This window comes from Diadema antillarum, unplaced genomic scaffold (genome assembly GCF_040938485.1).
Source record: "Diadema antillarum isolate AM-2024a unplaced genomic scaffold, OU_Dant_1.0 scf00000028, whole genome shotgun sequence".
NCBI lineage: Eukaryota > Metazoa > Echinodermata > Echinoidea > Diadematoida > Diadematidae > Diadema > Diadema antillarum.
The window spans coordinates 388261-405085 of record NW_027270917.1 but is presented as its reverse complement, the minus strand read 5'-3'; the positions used below and the strand labels follow the sequence as shown (position 1 = coordinate 405085).

The window sequence follows — 16825 nt, the reverse complement described above, 5'->3', positions numbered from 1 at the left end:
GTGTGTGTGTGTGTGTGTGTGTGTGTGTGTGTGTGTGTGTGTGTGTATTGCCTTGAGTAACAGAAGCAAAAGAAGAAAAAAATAATCACGAAATAGATTTTCAACGTTTTTTGATGAATTTTTTTTTCTTTCAGATAATGACAAACCTCTTGAAATTTGAAGGAACATATAATTCTAAGAGGAATTCAAAGTTTATTTCATGAAAATTGGTTTTGAAATGGCTGAGATATCCCAAACAAAGTGATCCTAATAAAAGATGGGACCCACCTTTTATCAGGATTGCTTTGTTTTTCCTTGTTTTTTATATCAGCCATTTCAAAACCGATCTTTATCAATTAAAATTTCAATACCTCTTAGAATTGTATGCCTTTTAACATTTCACAAGGTGTTTTCTAAGTACATCTATCTTGCAAAATGTGAAAAGCTGAATTCTCATCACAACCAATACTATACCATCCCTTTAACACGAGGCCTTTAGGGTGTAATGTGTATCAAATGTTATCCTTTATATCCAGCTTTCCTAATAAGATTACAGGTACCATTAATATAAGTGCAGTACAAACATGTTTAAATTCTTTCCTTATTTATATTGCCCTCTCTATCTGTCTTACTCTTCCCACCTTATCTTATATATCGAATCATATCTCATCCACCCCGCCCCACCCCTATTGTACATGCTTCAAATGCCCCATCCGTTTTTTTGTTTTGTTTTGTTTTGTTTTTTTGGTGGGGGGGGGGGGGAGAGATGGGTAGAGGGGGACAATTAAAACCACATACCACTGGTACCAGGAATGAAAAATGAAGGTGTCATCACTGATATTACAATTAAAATAAAACTGCAAGGAAAGGGAGAGAAAATCAACATGTATATGTCACATACCAAAGTAAAGTACACATATTCCATGTACAAATCATTTCAGCTTTCCTTTTTAATGGCCGTGGCCTGACGCATGGCCCTGACAATGAAGTCTGGTGCCCCTAAAATGAGGAAGAATATAATAACTCATACAATCATTCATTAAAACATAAAGGAGTGCAATTATAGACCATGAAATTTGGCAGGTAAGATATTTTATAAAACATTGATTAAAGATATGAAGACCCTTATAATCTTGAAAAAATGGCAGATGAGAGAAAGGTCTTGATATATTCAATATTGAGCCGAGGCTGATGCCACATATTCATAAACATAGTAAATACCTACTTCTATCATTTGACTGATGATCATGAAATACACTGTGGTATATCAAATAGGCCCTTTTTGTAGTCTGAACTGGAAAAAAATGCAGAAATGTTAATAGAAAATATGCACATGTATGTGATATTTATTAAATATATTTATTTGGCTACATAAGTGATGCAGAGGTTAGGCCCTATTATAAATCAAGACATGTCAAAATGCATGGATTATACATCCTGGTTCCCACGGAAAAAAAAAAAAAAAAAAAAAAGCAAGTAAAGGCCTGGGGGGCGTTTCATGAAGGAACTTGTCGGATAAAATATCTGACAAGTCAATTATATCCGACAAGTTTTGAGAAATTCTTTAGTCCGATTGGCTGATTTCTCTGAACTTGTCGGATATAACTGACTTGTCAGATATTTTATCCGACAAGTTCCTTCATGAAATGCCCCCCAGATTGTAACAGCGCCTAGCTATCGCAAGCGGTTGCGGTCACGTGACTTGATAATATCTAGATCATGTGATGTTTTCCCCGACACTCATCCACAGAACTCTGTGCACTCATCCTACCTCCGCAGCTCTCTAGCTCCTGAAGTCTGAGCTAGCTACACTTCCTACATTTCCTCCGAGGGCTTGTGTTGCGTTTCCCATTCACACCTTCACGGGAAAGGTCAAAATGAAGCGCGTAATTCTCTTTTGTGTGTTCACATCAGCGGCTCTAGCTGCATATGCTCCTGACAAAGTCACTAAACTACCCGGCATTCCTTCTGGAGCACCTGCTTTCAACCAGTATTCGGGATATCTTAATGCTACCGGTGACAAAAAGCTTCACTACTGGTAAGTAAGCGACTCGACTGGTTTAGTCCCAAACATACGTTTTTCTGCTTTCTGCATTTAAGTGATCGACGTCAAGGATCAGGGGGAGTCACGATACTAAATGTAGGGCTACTCAAGTTCTTCTTCTGAATCTTATTTCAAGTTTGAAGGAACCGAAAACAGAGTCCTATCAAGGAGACATTTGCTGATGTGGATTTGTTCGTTTGTTCATATGCCTGTCTGTTATTAAGTGTAGCAATTAACGTGATGGGAAAAGTTGTGAAAACTTGAATTGTCCATTTTTTTTCAGTAAAGTGCCAGTAATTTATGCAAAGTAAATTTAATGCTAAACCCGGGGGAAAGGTGGGGGGGGGGGGGGGGGCTCCTTTTACCACGTTACTGTGGGAGCTTCAAGTACAGGCTGGTCAAAGTTAGTTTAATGCCAGTGCTAGTAATGGACGAAATATTTAATGAAGTTTTTGTTAATATATATTGCGATCGCGGGTGGTGAGTTATACAAATTGCATGTACAGTGTAGGCCTATTGCCGTCACAACATGCTCATGTTGATCCTGTTGCCTGTATTAACAAAAGGCTTGCAAACTTTAAACCCAAAAAGACTGACTCGAGTTTATGTTGACATCAATTAATATTCATCTCTATGTCAAAAAATCTGCACCAAGATTCGACCTCCCGTGCCAATTATATTAAAGTTAATTCATAATGCTGTTATTTTACTACGTTTTGATTATGGCGATGTTGTTTATGGCTCTGCTTGTAAACTGCACATTGATAGATTACAGAAATTTCAATACAAAATAGGGCTGGCCGATTAATACTCCAGATAAAATGGGAATCTCATGTTTCGAACCTGGAGATTCACAATGCTATGAAATGGGACACTTTAGTAGAAAGAAGAGATAAACGCCTGATGACATGTTTGTTCAGAAAACTCCATGGTATGACCCCACAATATCCGTCTGAATCTTTTGATTATCTCTCTCACCCTTATTCTTTGCGTTTTGGAAACAAACTTAGGGTGCGTTTATAAGATTTTGCGGGCCTAGAATCACTGTTTTGAAACACTGTTTTGAAACACTGTTTCAAATCACACTTTTGTCAGGAGAGCGTTTATAAGATTTTTTTCTCTGAGCGTGTTGGGGCTCTCGCTCAGACTGTGCCATTGCGCAACTCACTCTGCGCAGTTTTTCCTCGGCCTCGGCAAAAGGTCAAACAGGGTGCGCGCAAGGCATTGTGACGTCACATAAACAGTGTTTGCGATCGCGGTTGCGTTTATAAGATTTTTGAAACACTGATTCTACAGAAACACTGTTTGTAAACGCACTATTTTGTGCGTTTACAAACAGTGTTTCAAAACACTGTTTCAAATCACGGCGAGCGTTTATAAGAATTTTTTTCGAGCTAGAATCACTGTTTGGCCAGAAACAGTGTTTCAAAACACTGTTTCTGGCCAGAAGAAAAATCTTATAAATGCACCCATAGTTTACCCAAACCCTATACTGAATTTCTCAAAAGATCATTTACATATCGAGCGGCATTTATGTATAATAACCTACCACCAGCTGCTCAATCAGCCTTAAATTTAATTTTTTTTTTTTAAAGGATATATACCAATTCATGAATCCCAGTTGCTATGTATTGCTTGCTGTGACAGGACAGCCGGGTTTAGTTTGTTCTGTTCTGTTATGTAATGTTTGATTATGTAATGTCATGTATGTTGTAACCTCAAGCCCTATATTTTTTTTTTCTCTCAATCTCTTTCCAATTTTATCTCTATCATTCTGCCTCTTTGCATATTGTAAAGGCTTGTCTAATTATTATGTAACTGGACCCCGTGGAAGACCAGTGGTACCATGGCGGCACCGCTGAATATGGGCATTCGAGCCGTTTTAAACTGTATGTGTTTTTTTGTACATGTTTTTAACGGAAATGAATACCTACCTACCTACCATATTCGACCACAAGCAAAAGCATAGGCTATTGGCTAATACCATAGGTTTTACACATGTACTCAAGCAGTTGCATTTCGTAAGGCATTTGATATGGTCGAATTATGGGCGACTCACTTTACCTGATAACCAAGTAACCTCTTTGGTTTAATGGGTTGAAATCTTTAAAGAAAAAAAACCTAGGTTCTACCCATTTCTCACAGAATGGCATACTGCAGTACACAAAATGTGTCGAATTGATTATGATTTTTAAGAAACTTGTCAGTGCAGAGTAGCAAGAGAGCTTGTCATATTTCATTTAACTTCCACACATGCATTTATTTTGTCATCTTCGCACTGTACGTTCACACACATCCTGGGCTTCAAAAAATGCTGAGCTTGCACCGCAAGGCCTACTGCAAATTTCATAGGTTTATCTTAGCACCATTTTATAGCACACAATAATTGTGATTTAAGCACTCATAATTTGGCAGTCTATCCAGGGAACACTGAAAAAGAGTGATACAAAAGATTTGATACTACAGGTATCCTTCGTAGTAAGGGTTTACACTATTCTGAGCTTTTATTCTGAAACAATGATTATGGTTGTACTTTAGTCAGATATGATATACAATGTAGATGTAACTTTCTTTCTGATAATTTATATGTTCAAGGGTGTGCCAGTAAGAGAGAGAGAGAGAGAGAGAGAGGGGGGGGGGGGAGGGGGAGGGGGGAGGGGAGGGGATGGCTTTGCAAAGCAATTCTTGTCACAGTTCTTACCTCCAGTGCCGAAGTCATATGACTATCTGAGTCTAAATCACCATAGCATACAAATGAGGACACAAAGTCTTGATGAATAGTACCAAATATTTGCATAAATGTACAGACCTGATGAGTCTTTTACAATACTATCATTTGATATCTCCTATTTTCAGGTTTGTTGAGTCACAATCTCAGCCTGCTACTGATCCACTCATTTTATGGCTGAATGGAGGACCGGGCTGCAGCTCACTGGATGGATTTCTCTCAGAGCTTGGACCATTCCATGTAAGAAGAGAGCTAATCCTGTATCATGATTTAGTTAGGATTGTAGACATCAGCCATGGATACTAATATACCCATTTCACTCGATGATTGCTGTAAAAAGCAGAACAAATAACTGCAGCTTCCATAAGTAAATCTGAACTCTCGTGTTGAAGAAAGTCCTGCATATGAGGTACTGTATAGTTTAGTTCTTAAAGATGTTTTTTTTTTTTTTAAGGGGGGAATATTTTGGACAATCTTTTTTTTTTGAAGGCTGTTACGTTAAGTTTTTTGGATGTGGTTTTGATGTTTGCAATTCCATTACTAGGCAGCTTAAAGGGACTGTACAGTACTGGTTGAGGTGAGGATCCAGGTTTATAACATTCCTAAGTGAGGTAATAAGAAACCTCTTATGGAATATGAAAGAGCATGTAATTTTAAGAAAGATTCAACATTTATATGATGACAGTTGGTTTCCAAATGGCTGAGATATCCAAAAAGTGATAATAATAACAGGCAACAGGCCACAACTTTTATTAGGATCTCTTTGTTTCACCTTGTTTGGGGATATCTCTGCCATTTCAAAATTGATTTGCATCGTACAAACTTTTGATTCCCCTTAGAATTGCATGCTCTTTGACTCACATGGTTCCTGAATATCTCGCAAAACATTAAAAGCTAAACCCTCACCTCAACCAGAACTGTACAGTCCCTTTTATCTTGGGCATTTGAAGAAATGCAACTGATTTTTATATCCTGATGAAACTGAAGTTTTTAAATTGTTTATTTTTCCTCTTGGACAAAGGTCAACAATGATGGTGCCTCCCTGTATGTTAATGAGTACAGCTGGAACAAACAGGCCAATGTGATCTTCTTGGAGAGTCCTGCAGGAGTGGGGTTCTCCTATTCACCAAGCATGGACATAGCAACCAACGATGACAAGGTCATTTTCACCTTATCAACCACTGAGCTGTCATCACAGGCCCTATAGTCAACTACTGATCTTATTCAGTACAACCCCCAAAATTGTTTTGTGCTGATTTTCTGTATTCTCACTGACTTCCATTAGACTTATGACCACAAGAAAAAGCCAGCTCTTCACAAAAATCTAATTTTGTGTAATGTGATAGTCATCCCAGTCATTGATGAGATATTATACCAATGATGCATGTTTCACAATTGTAAATACCCTCGAGCGCTACATCTCCAATAACGCCACGAAATAATCCTGTGCATCATTTGTTTTATAAAATGGGTCGAAAACTAACAGCATTTTTCACGTACCTTTGTGGGTCAATACCAGTCAAAGAGTCAAGATGTCCGAAGATGTTCGTCCCAAAAATTTATGCACGTCGCACTCGGAAATCCCGCACATATAAGTACTGTACGTATAGGAGCATACGCATACGTACGCATGTTATTCACACAAGAAAGGCCGGCCGGCAGCCCGAACTAGAAGTTGTTTACAGGATTGACAGCGTGTATAGTAGCGCGCGACGCACTTGTAACAACTGATTGAGTGCGCACTGTTAGTGTAAACATTGTGACGTCAGGCCGTGCATGTTAGTGAGAAATCAATACAGGCACACGTGACTCATTTCAGCGCTTCCAATTGGCTACATTCTTGAACCCATTTTATAATAGTTGTTGTCCAAATGCTGTTGATCAATCAAGAAAAGAGAGAGAGAGAGAGAGAATTTACATTGGAAGAGCTGCTACCATAGATCAGCCCAACCAATTGCATAAAATTGGCAGTAGTATTAATTAAGTTTTCTTTTCCCATAGCTGCAATAACATTCATATCTTTTATAATAGTCAATTATGGACTATAATGATTTTGACAACTGAGTTTCATGGGCATCATAGGCAAAAGACCAGCTGTGTGAACCACAAGTTATTCCCTAACTCAAGTGTTTGTAAGGACAATTTGGTGAGATTATGAGTATTTGTATATTTCTTCCTTGTGTATGGATTTCTGTTGTGATACTCATTTTAGTTCAGCTAAATTGTCAAAGATGTAATGTTTTTATTTGTAAACAGGTCGCCCAGGATAACTATATTGCACTTCAAGACTTCTTCCTGAAATTTCCTGAGTATGTCAACAACTCTTTCTATCTGACTGGTGAGAGTTATGCTGGGGTTTACATTCCAACACTCGCCATGTTGGTTGTCAATGACTCTTCAATCAAGCTGGAAGTAAGTCCTACTCTCACTGCTTGCCAGTTATTTTTCAAGAGTTCAGCCAGAATCATTGTAACTGGAATCAGGAGTGAAATTAAATAATCAGCATATATTAGTTTTTGTCATGGAATATGAGATATCTAGGATGTAGTTGCCATATTATTGTATGATAACTTACTGCATCATGTAAGCCATATGATCATATTCCGGCACTCTTAAACACCCTGAATCAATTCATGCAGAAATTTAAGTGCAATAATATTAACATAGCTAGAAAAAAAAAAGGGAGGGAAGAAAAACTGTTGTTTTTAACTTGTGGCAACTTTTCATTAGACAAGAACAGAAGTACTTTGGGAAACAAACATGCAGTCACTTGCAATTATGGTTTGTCAATGATATTTTTATTATTATTATAATTTTTTTTTACAGGGTTTTGCAATTGGCAATGGTCTCCTCAATATGACAATTAACATGAATTCTGCAGTCTACTTCGCCTACTACCACTCCCTCATTGACCAAGGGTAAGTATTCCAATCCCACCTTTATCCACTGTGGGAATCGTAAAGCTTTGATTGGTTGCTTAAAGAAAGGTCGTTGTCAAGCATTTTCTGACATCGCCATGTTGGCATGTCTGAGCGAAATTATCAATGCTTATGTTGACAGCATTTCTACCCACATGCAGCTTTACAAACATCAATCATACTCCTTGTGAAGACAAGATAATTTATCAGTCCTGTAGCACTTAATGGTGCAATCATATTAGTTAGGACATTGTCTGATAGCTGAATGACATGGCACATTTACATAAAGCTACTTGTGACTTCAGTGTCCTCAGAGCAGGCTGCACTGCAGTGAAAAGTGTGTCCTCTGTAAATCCAGCAATACAGCATGTAACCATGCCATATGATGTTTACAAAGCTCCTATCTTATTGGTCATAAACACTTATTTTTGCCACCTTCCAAATGTAAGCGGTAAGTTCTAGAGCATTTGATGAACAGTAGAATGTGATGATATAAAGTAGCCGTTATTTTTGTTTTAATTTACAAGCAGAAAGCAGATTGAATGAATGTACACTAAAATTTTATCTTTACTATATGAATGACTTGTTGAATAACTTTGTTTACTTTTCAGTTTGTGGGATAGACTCCAGACATACTGCTGTCTTGGCTCCTATTGTCAGTTCTTTAACTCCACCAACACCAAGTGTAAACAAGCGGTATGTTGGCTTCTTACTCTACAGTAGACTGTAACTCAACAACAAATCACACCACTAGGCCACCGAGCTTCTGCCTGACGGTCAGTGCTGATTATAATAAATGTGCGGTACCTGCTGCATGCTATTAGGATTAGAACCAGCACTGGTTGTTGGACAAAAGCTTGTTGGTCTGTATGCCCATGATTTTTATTATGGCTGCTACTAAAGCACTAATTAATTCGGCTCATATTTACGTTGATGAAGGGCAATTTGTCAGTCAGTTGCAATGAGTTCTTGTAGTAGGGGAAAAATATTATCTACCTCCGATTCCATTTACCACAGATTGGTGTCAATTCTTGTGATCCTTACGATAAAGTGTAAATGTGTGTGTGTGTTTTTTTTTTCTTGCCCCATGTTTCTCCCACAGTATGATGAGATGGCAACCCTGGTGTATGATAGTGGTATCAACGCCTACTCCATCTACACTGATTGCGCAGGAGGCATTCCTGTTCAGATGAAGCGATACGAGTTTGACATGAAGTCAGCTCTTAAGATGGGTTATAATGTGCAGTCCAAAAGTTATAGAAAGGTGAGAATGACTGTGTGAGGTAAAGTCTTACTCTGGAGAACTAAACTTGCCTTACTTTGTACTTTACTGGATGGGGTATGAATTACACCATGATATTTTACATCAAAGTTTTTTGACTTTTTCTATAAGTTTTCAAATTTATCGCTGTCATTAACTCTTAACGTGCCATGGTCGCCGAACGGCGACCTTAGTGCTGACGTGCCATGGTCGCCGATCGGCGACAAAGAAGAGCGCGAAAAACATTGATTATTTAAGTTCTTATGGTACCATAATGTGTTACACCAAGAAACTGACAATGATATGTACTGGTAGCTGACTAGCATAGCCATCGTTTTCACCAAAAATATGAGTATGCTTACATTGGAAAATTTTGAGTAAATACGTGATTTTTCGGCTAGATGTATTTTTTTCGCGTCGGGAAAATCCGCAGCGAGCGCACCCTCTGCGAGATGTGTATAGATCAAAAGTCTCATTGGTAAACCACGCGTGTGTATGCTATTTAATCTGCGTGTATTGCCTATGCGGTTCCAGTTGTATTGTTCCGCTTGGATGCTGTCCGGCGGGAAGCTGCTTTGATTTTGTCCCTCAAAGACGGTAAGCTTGCTTTCGTCGGTCAAGTCTTTCATCCTTTTATTTTGGTGAACTTCACTAATCGTCCCCACGCTAGCATACAAAAGAAGAAGACGCTTTTGTTCTTGTCTTATGCACGTGTGCAGTGAACGGAAAGTAGACCTGTAAACTATGCCGCTTGGTACCACACGTAGTTCGTAGTTTGTTTTGGCGTGATTACCTTCTCCTATAGTTCGAAGCGAAATGAAATTCAAAGTAGAAATCTAGTGTTTCGGAATTTCAGACAAAATATAGATCGCAAAAGATGAACATTATTTTGCTTAGTTCAGTTTAAAAATTGTAGGCAGCGTTCGCAAAGAGCGAATAGAGCTGTTGTTTTGAGCGACGACATGCAAATAGTACAAATACTAATCAACACTGGTTTTGACCCAAAACCGATTTTTTTTTTCTCAAACTTACGAAAGTGACTGGAACTGTAATTTTAGCGCAAACTGGCTGTATTGGTTTTACTCCACCGATATGAAAGTACATTATAGAGCCTGATTTTCTATATGTATGTGACGATGTGCACGTGAAAATCAGTCAAACTATGTTGTTATCCATGTACTGGTTTTTGTTTTTGTGCTTGCGTCCACGGTTGCATTTTTTTTTTCTTTGAGGGTTTCTCTTCAATTGGTCTTCATACTGTACCTCTTTCGGATGCCTTCTCTCTTATTATGTTGCTTCTTCTTTTCTCTATACATTTTGAAGAAAACTAGTTTTCACGCATTGAGCGTATCTCCGTATCCGTAAAATTTGTCATTGTCCTGCCGTATTTTGGAGGATGTTTTGGTTCTTGTAGCTTTCCGGCTATAAATAGCGTGTAAATAACCTTGGCTATTGGAACAGTAAATGTCTCTAACTACGTACTCTCGAATTAGCGACCAGAATCGTTGCGAACGTCAAGAATATTTATCTTATTTCTTTTGGCCAAAAACAAAAACAAAATCAAAACAAACAAAAAAGAACCATCGACAGTCGATTGGTGTATTATAGAAATTGTTTACTCAACCACGCAAAATGATCAATAATTATTTATCATTTCATGATAACAAAAATCGAAGCTGTATCGTTTATCGCCAAGCAATGATGCAGACACAATCCCTACAGCACAGTCTCGATAAAGTAGAACAGAATTCGATTAGTAACTCGTAGACAGCAAATATCAAATTCGCAAACGGGTTTTCTTGTTTGATTTTGATTTCAACTGTTTAGGAAGCTCGAAACCTATAATTTGATAAGTTTCCAAACATTCATCGCTCAGTGAGACACAGAATTAAAGTATATTTACGCATTTATGTTATTTGTTGAGCTTTGCTTATCGTTTATCTTACCTCTTATAGAAACGTGTTATTTTCCCCGAGTCGCAGGTGAAGAGGAAAATGTTCAAACTCAAGCAAATCCATCAAAGTTATTATTACGCAGGACTTTAGATAAGAGAGAGAGGGAGAGAGAGAGAGAGAGGATGCAAAGTAACATCAAACTATTTGTTAGCATGCAGATTTTGAAAACTTCAAACTCAGATCCCGCTGTTCAGTCCTTGGAGTAAAACAGTGTTGGAGATCACACAAAAAAAGAAAGAAAGAAATGTCGGATGATGCTGCTTCATGAAAACTGTGTCACAACGCAATGAAGGTACGAATTCAAGTACGGAACTAACATCCATCGGCTATTATAAACCAATGAAGGAACTTCAACAGTAGAGTGATCGATGTTATGATTTCCATGAACGTTCAAAATAATTCTGATGGTTACAAATCGCTCGGTATGAAACCTATATTGGCAGGCGCTATAGAGATTTCTGACGCCATGTGAAAGTATGGAATGTGCCGTTGAATAATGTCATATTCAGATAATCAAATGTTTCACGGCGAATGAGACTAAAGACAATCAAAGACAGCAAACATTGAAAAAGCATACCAGCAATGTAAAACGTGATTTTATACTTGTCGGCACCTACAGTTTTGTCTTCTTGTCACCAATTTTGCTATGCAGATCAGGCCTACTGTCAGGGGGCTTTTGATTCTTTTTAAGTGTTATTTGTACCGTAATGATTTTGTTGAATGTAATTGCATTGTTCGCTCCTTCATCATGATATGTGCAAAGCTGCCTTTCCTTTCACTGTTTATCTGTGTCATGTTTTAGTGTCTTGTCTCAATTCGTTGTTATTTTCGCTGTTCTGATCGGGCTTTTGGAAATTTCAAATCTGACTGAATTCATTCGTTTGCAAGATTCAATTACTTCACAACTCTGGCCGCATAGTTCACAAGTACAGCGCTATTGAACTTTACTATTTCAAAGTGAGATGATCGTTTCGAGAATGAGAGGGCTCCTCCCAACGTAGCGCTATTTTACCGAATCATGAAATGAATGGTGAGCTTTTCAGTTGCACGCACATGGCTTCAAACACCAGCGCTGGGCTTACAAGCACGTGGTGTGCTGCTCCGAGCGACTGACCTCGTGGTGCTGAGATTGAACTGGTTTTCTAGCCAAACCCACTTTACTTTGATTTCTCTGGATTGGCAATAAACACAAAAGTGGTATACTACCGTGAATTAACTTTGTTATAATATTTTGGTAATGTTGTGATCGGATGGACAGTGGCTGGCAATAGGTTGATCGGATCAACATTCTTGATTGATACAGCGTTAGACAAATAAAAACCGGAAGGCGTGTGCACTTTTATCGGTCAGATCACGGCAGCATCTTCGCTTTCGATCAGGAGTCATGTTCATCCTTCAAGCTGCCCCTAGCAACCGCTAGTGTGTATTGTACTCAATCAGTACTCGGATGATCTCCGCCGTTACCAAGGAATTGCGCGCGCACAAATCCTCGCTGACAAAGGCCTGCCGATTTCAATAGAGTGCGCCCGCCCGTAGTCCGCATAGACAAAAGAAGGATTAGAGGGTGCTTCCTTCTCAAGTGGACAAAAGACACTTTCAAGGGCCCGGGACGCGCCCGGGACAATTACTTTAGTTTCAAATACAGGATCTGGGACTAAAGGACTCCGATTTGGGAATGAATTACTGAGGCAGAAAGAGAAATTGCTAAGACAAAATAAACCGCTTGTATCTTTGGAATCATACAATTCTAGAAGACAATTTTGCTATCATTTGAAACGGGAGATGTAGCTCTAAAACTTTCTCACAGAGTCAAGGGAGCGTTCTATTGAAGAAAAACCACGACTGACTCTTTCTTTTCATACTACACAAAAAATTCCAATAATTTTTTGATGATATTATTCATTTTTGCAATATTTCAAGTTCAGATAGATATTACGGAAAACTGACTACATGGCACGAAAGAACAATCATTTCTTGATATTTGTTGTGTAGAACTCAATTCAAAACAGTCGATAGTTTGAAAGATATGGCAGTTTTAAATTACATTGTCAGTCCAGTTTCGATACATTCTGGCCTTAAGTAAAAACCTCTGGCACGTTAGGGGTTTTGGGCCTGGCACATTAAGAGTTAAGCATTGCATTTGATGATTGAAATTTGATGGGAGAGAGGTTACAACAAGCCATGTCAGAGATGGTGCAAGGAGCAGGTTCATTGATTGTTACTGTGTGGTAGGCAGGTCTTACTCTGGCAGAAGTTTGTGACTCAGAAACTAAAAGGTATCCACTACCCACAGTGAGAATCATCATGTACAGAAGAGGCTTACAGTGCTTAGGATGACTTCTGCTGGTCAATACTGAGGAACCAGTTATGAAAGCAACTACTGCTTTCATGATCCAAATTTTCTTCCATTTCAGTTTTTGTTATTATTTTGATGCATTTTTCGCTCGTGAAGAGCAATGTTTGTGGGCTGATTCTATATGTTATTCCTACTTTTCATTTATTTGTGAATAGGTGATATTGCAAAATGTATTGAAGACATCATAATTTGAATGACTGAATTTACTGTGCAGCTGAAAGGATTACAGGGGACGACCCACTACAAGTCACATGGATTCTCCTTCACTGATCCTAAGGATCTTGGCTCCAATATTGATCCCTGTATTGATGTGACTGCTGAGACCACCTATCTTAGCCGCAAAGATGTGAGAGAGGCTCTACACATCCCAGACTCAGTACCAGCTTGGCAGGTCTGCAGGTATGACCTCAAATGACCCCTTTGACCTCTGATGACCCTGGATGACACTGAATGACAAGCAGAAAGTTTACCATCTAAAGCCCGCCGCACACTGTACGACTCATGACCTTACGACTGACAGACTTTGGATCCAAAATAAATTGTAGTATCTCAGAATAAACACTGCATGTTTATTTCAGATCCAAAGTCTGTCAGTCGTAAGGTCATGAGTCGTACAGTGTGCGGCGGGCTTTAGTGGTTGTTTGGTTTCTGTAACATTTAATGTGGTAATTTACCGCAATTGTCCATAGGGTACTTCCCATGGGATCTTACTGTCAGCAAATACAACATATTGCCAAACTCTCGATATTATTGGCATGAGGGTGTGTAGGTATGACAGTGATGAGGGTGTGTAGGTATGGCAGTGATGAGGGTGTGTAGGTATGACAGTGATGAGGGTGTGTATGTATGACAGTGATGAGGGTGTGTAGGTATGACAGTGATGAGGGTGTGTAGGTATGACAGTGATGAGGGTGTGTAGGTATGACAGTGATGAGACTGTATTTCCAATTTGCACTAGGCCCATAAAATATTACTTTTCTCCATCCGCCCTACATGTTTTAGTCTTATGCAGGCATCACGTAATGTAAATAACTAGGTCATAATGCACACAATGCACACATATACAAACCAGCCATAATAGTCTTTGCTGTAGTAGACTTGTTGAGCCTCTTGCTGATACTTGATTTAATTCTGAGCTATTCAAACATTCAAACATATTACCAGTTGGTGAAGAATTAAGAATGTCTTACTATATATTAATCCTGACTGAGACAAACTATTAATTTACAGTAATTAGGATATGAATCCTATCTCCTCCAGTACTAGATTGGTGCTTCAGAAGAAAGCTACATTCACACAGATATTTTAAGATTGATTTTATCCTGTCCTCATATGTGTTTAATACCTAACAATCATTGTCTAGAATTCCATCAAATCTTATACAAGGAAAGATCAGTGTGTGTTTTTTTTCTACCACATGCCAGTGTACATTTTATCTCTCTCTATGTCTTCCTCCTTTCAGTGATGCTGTGGAAGGAAACTACACAAGAGTCTACCAGACGGTGGCTCCACAATTCACCTCCTTACTGGGACAGAGTCGGCTCCGAGCCCTCGTCTACAATGGTGACGTGGATGTTGTCTGTAACTTCCTGGCTGACCAATGGTTCATGAAGGATCTTCAACTCACTGAGGTGAATCCAAGACGGCCGTGGAAGGTTGACAATCAGGTGGCAGGCTTTGTACACCAATTCAGCAATGCCTCTTTTGTGACTGTGAAAGGGGCGGGGCACATGGTTCCCCAGTGGAGGCCCGCCCAGTCGTATCACATGATCATGCAGTTTCTGAGCAATCAGCCTCTGTGACATGGAGGCAACCTGCAGAGATTCTATTCTTTATGAATGAATGATACAATGTTTTTCACTCTATACTTCATAATCATTCTGTCATGCAAAAAGGACCAAAACAAAATAAAACCAGAAAAGTACTCAGAGAGCACAGACCTCCGCCAAGCCAGCAACTTATTTCCACAAAGCACACCTGCAATTTCTCAATATAGAAGCTTTTTGTTTACATTATCAGCAGAGCATGTGCTTTAGTGCGCGTATGTAAACTTCGAAGCTAGACCTCCCAAGTTCATTAACCTTATACACCAAAAGATGAAAAAATCCTTTGAAAATCCATGAAAATTCCAGAATCACTACCAAAATTTAATCATCTGTTCCTTTTGTCATCATTGACTTTTTCTGCAAGTTTCATGTAAATCTATTCACAATTTTTTGAGTTCTTTTGCAAACAGACAAACCAACACCAATGATCACTTGACCTCCTCCTTCCTTGGCAGAGGCAAAAACATTTACAAAACAAAACAACTTAGAGCATGTCTTTACCATGAAATTCATATCTGTTAAACTTAATGAGATGTTTGCATGTGAATGAAGATTTTTAAAATGTTTCCCCCTCATACATTTCTAATGATGTCTTGATTTCATAAATTCTACACAACTTCTACACAATTCATACAACATTTTGACCAACATTGTACTTGCGTGTTCAAAAAAAAAAATGAATTTAAGAATGATAATTGTTTAAAAAATATCACTTGCCACATCCAGAAGTTAACCTAGTTTGCAGACACAAACCTTTGTTGGTCGTAAAGGAGTCTGCGCCAGAAAGACTACATACACCACTGGCAGTGTCCCATAGGCCATGTATTGTAGCTGCTCATAATAAAGGGGGCAGCTACAGTGGAGGGAATATGAAAGAGATGCTTTTGAGGGACTCCTTTATGACCGACAAGGGAGGGTTTGTGCCTCCAAACTAGTTTACCAGGGAGAACTTGCCTGAATGACAGTGCTTGTAGGGCATTTTATTTGTGTATTGTAGTAGGTGGCTATGCATGTACATGTACTGTATACGCTGTTATTTTCGCGTACATATATTTTAGCGAATGAGGAGGTCATGGACATTTTCACGAGATGTTGTTTTTGCGAATTGACACAGAGGCCTACATAAGCGCACTACTACCTTAGCGTATGGTGATATTTTCGCGTGTTGTTAAATTTGCGGTCCAACTGAGATTCGCAAAAATCGCGAAAATTAAACCCTCGCAAAAAATAACAGCTTATGCAGTACAATCATGTGGCAAGGTAACAAAGTATATAGCGAGGTGTTCGATTGCCTTCAATAGACACTATCATTCCAATCATTTACGTCTTTTCTTGCCCCCACCCCCCCCCCCCCCCATTTTCTTTGAGAAGTCATAAACCCCTTTCAATAACTCCTCTGGCTTGGGCCAGGCCCGAGCTAAGTCGTAAAATTTTTAGTTTATGAATGGGTCGGGCCAAAGTGGCCCGCGCCAGGAGCAGGCTATTTTGGCGCTGCTGAAGCTACCACCAGGCGTGGTCCTGGTGCAGATCAAAGAGTTCATGAACAACAGCAGCGCCAGGCTCGGGCCAAAATTCCTTGCACTGTCAAAGGTCACCATTACCTGGCCGAGCCCTTCGCCGGAGCACAAGTTCAGTTACCTTGGTAATTGTCCCTTACGTGGCCAAGTCCCTGTATGGATCATTGTAACAGTAGCATGGCTCTACTATAGTTACTATACACAATTTTTACTGCTTGGCACGGGCCAATTGTGTAGCTTG

At 39.1% G+C, this 16825-nt stretch overlaps 1 protein-coding gene across 1 annotated transcript; it reads left to right on the top strand.

Annotated features, from left to right (window-relative positions):
* The first annotated feature begins 1808 nt into the window (after positions 1-1808).
* LOC139737087 (lysosomal protective protein-like) lies at positions 1809-16401 on the top strand. The gene is made up of 9 exons (XM_071647767.1): positions 1809-2017; positions 4880-4991; positions 5773-5910; positions 7008-7163; positions 7578-7669; positions 8281-8365; positions 8772-8933; positions 13456-13640; positions 14704-16401. Exons 1-9 carry the CDS (start codon positions 1857-1859, stop codon positions 15041-15043), a joined length of 1431 nt encoding a protein of 476 aa, XP_071503868.1. The 5' UTR covers positions 1809-1856; the 3' UTR covers positions 15044-16401.
* The last annotated feature ends 424 nt before the right edge of the window (positions 16402-16825 follow it).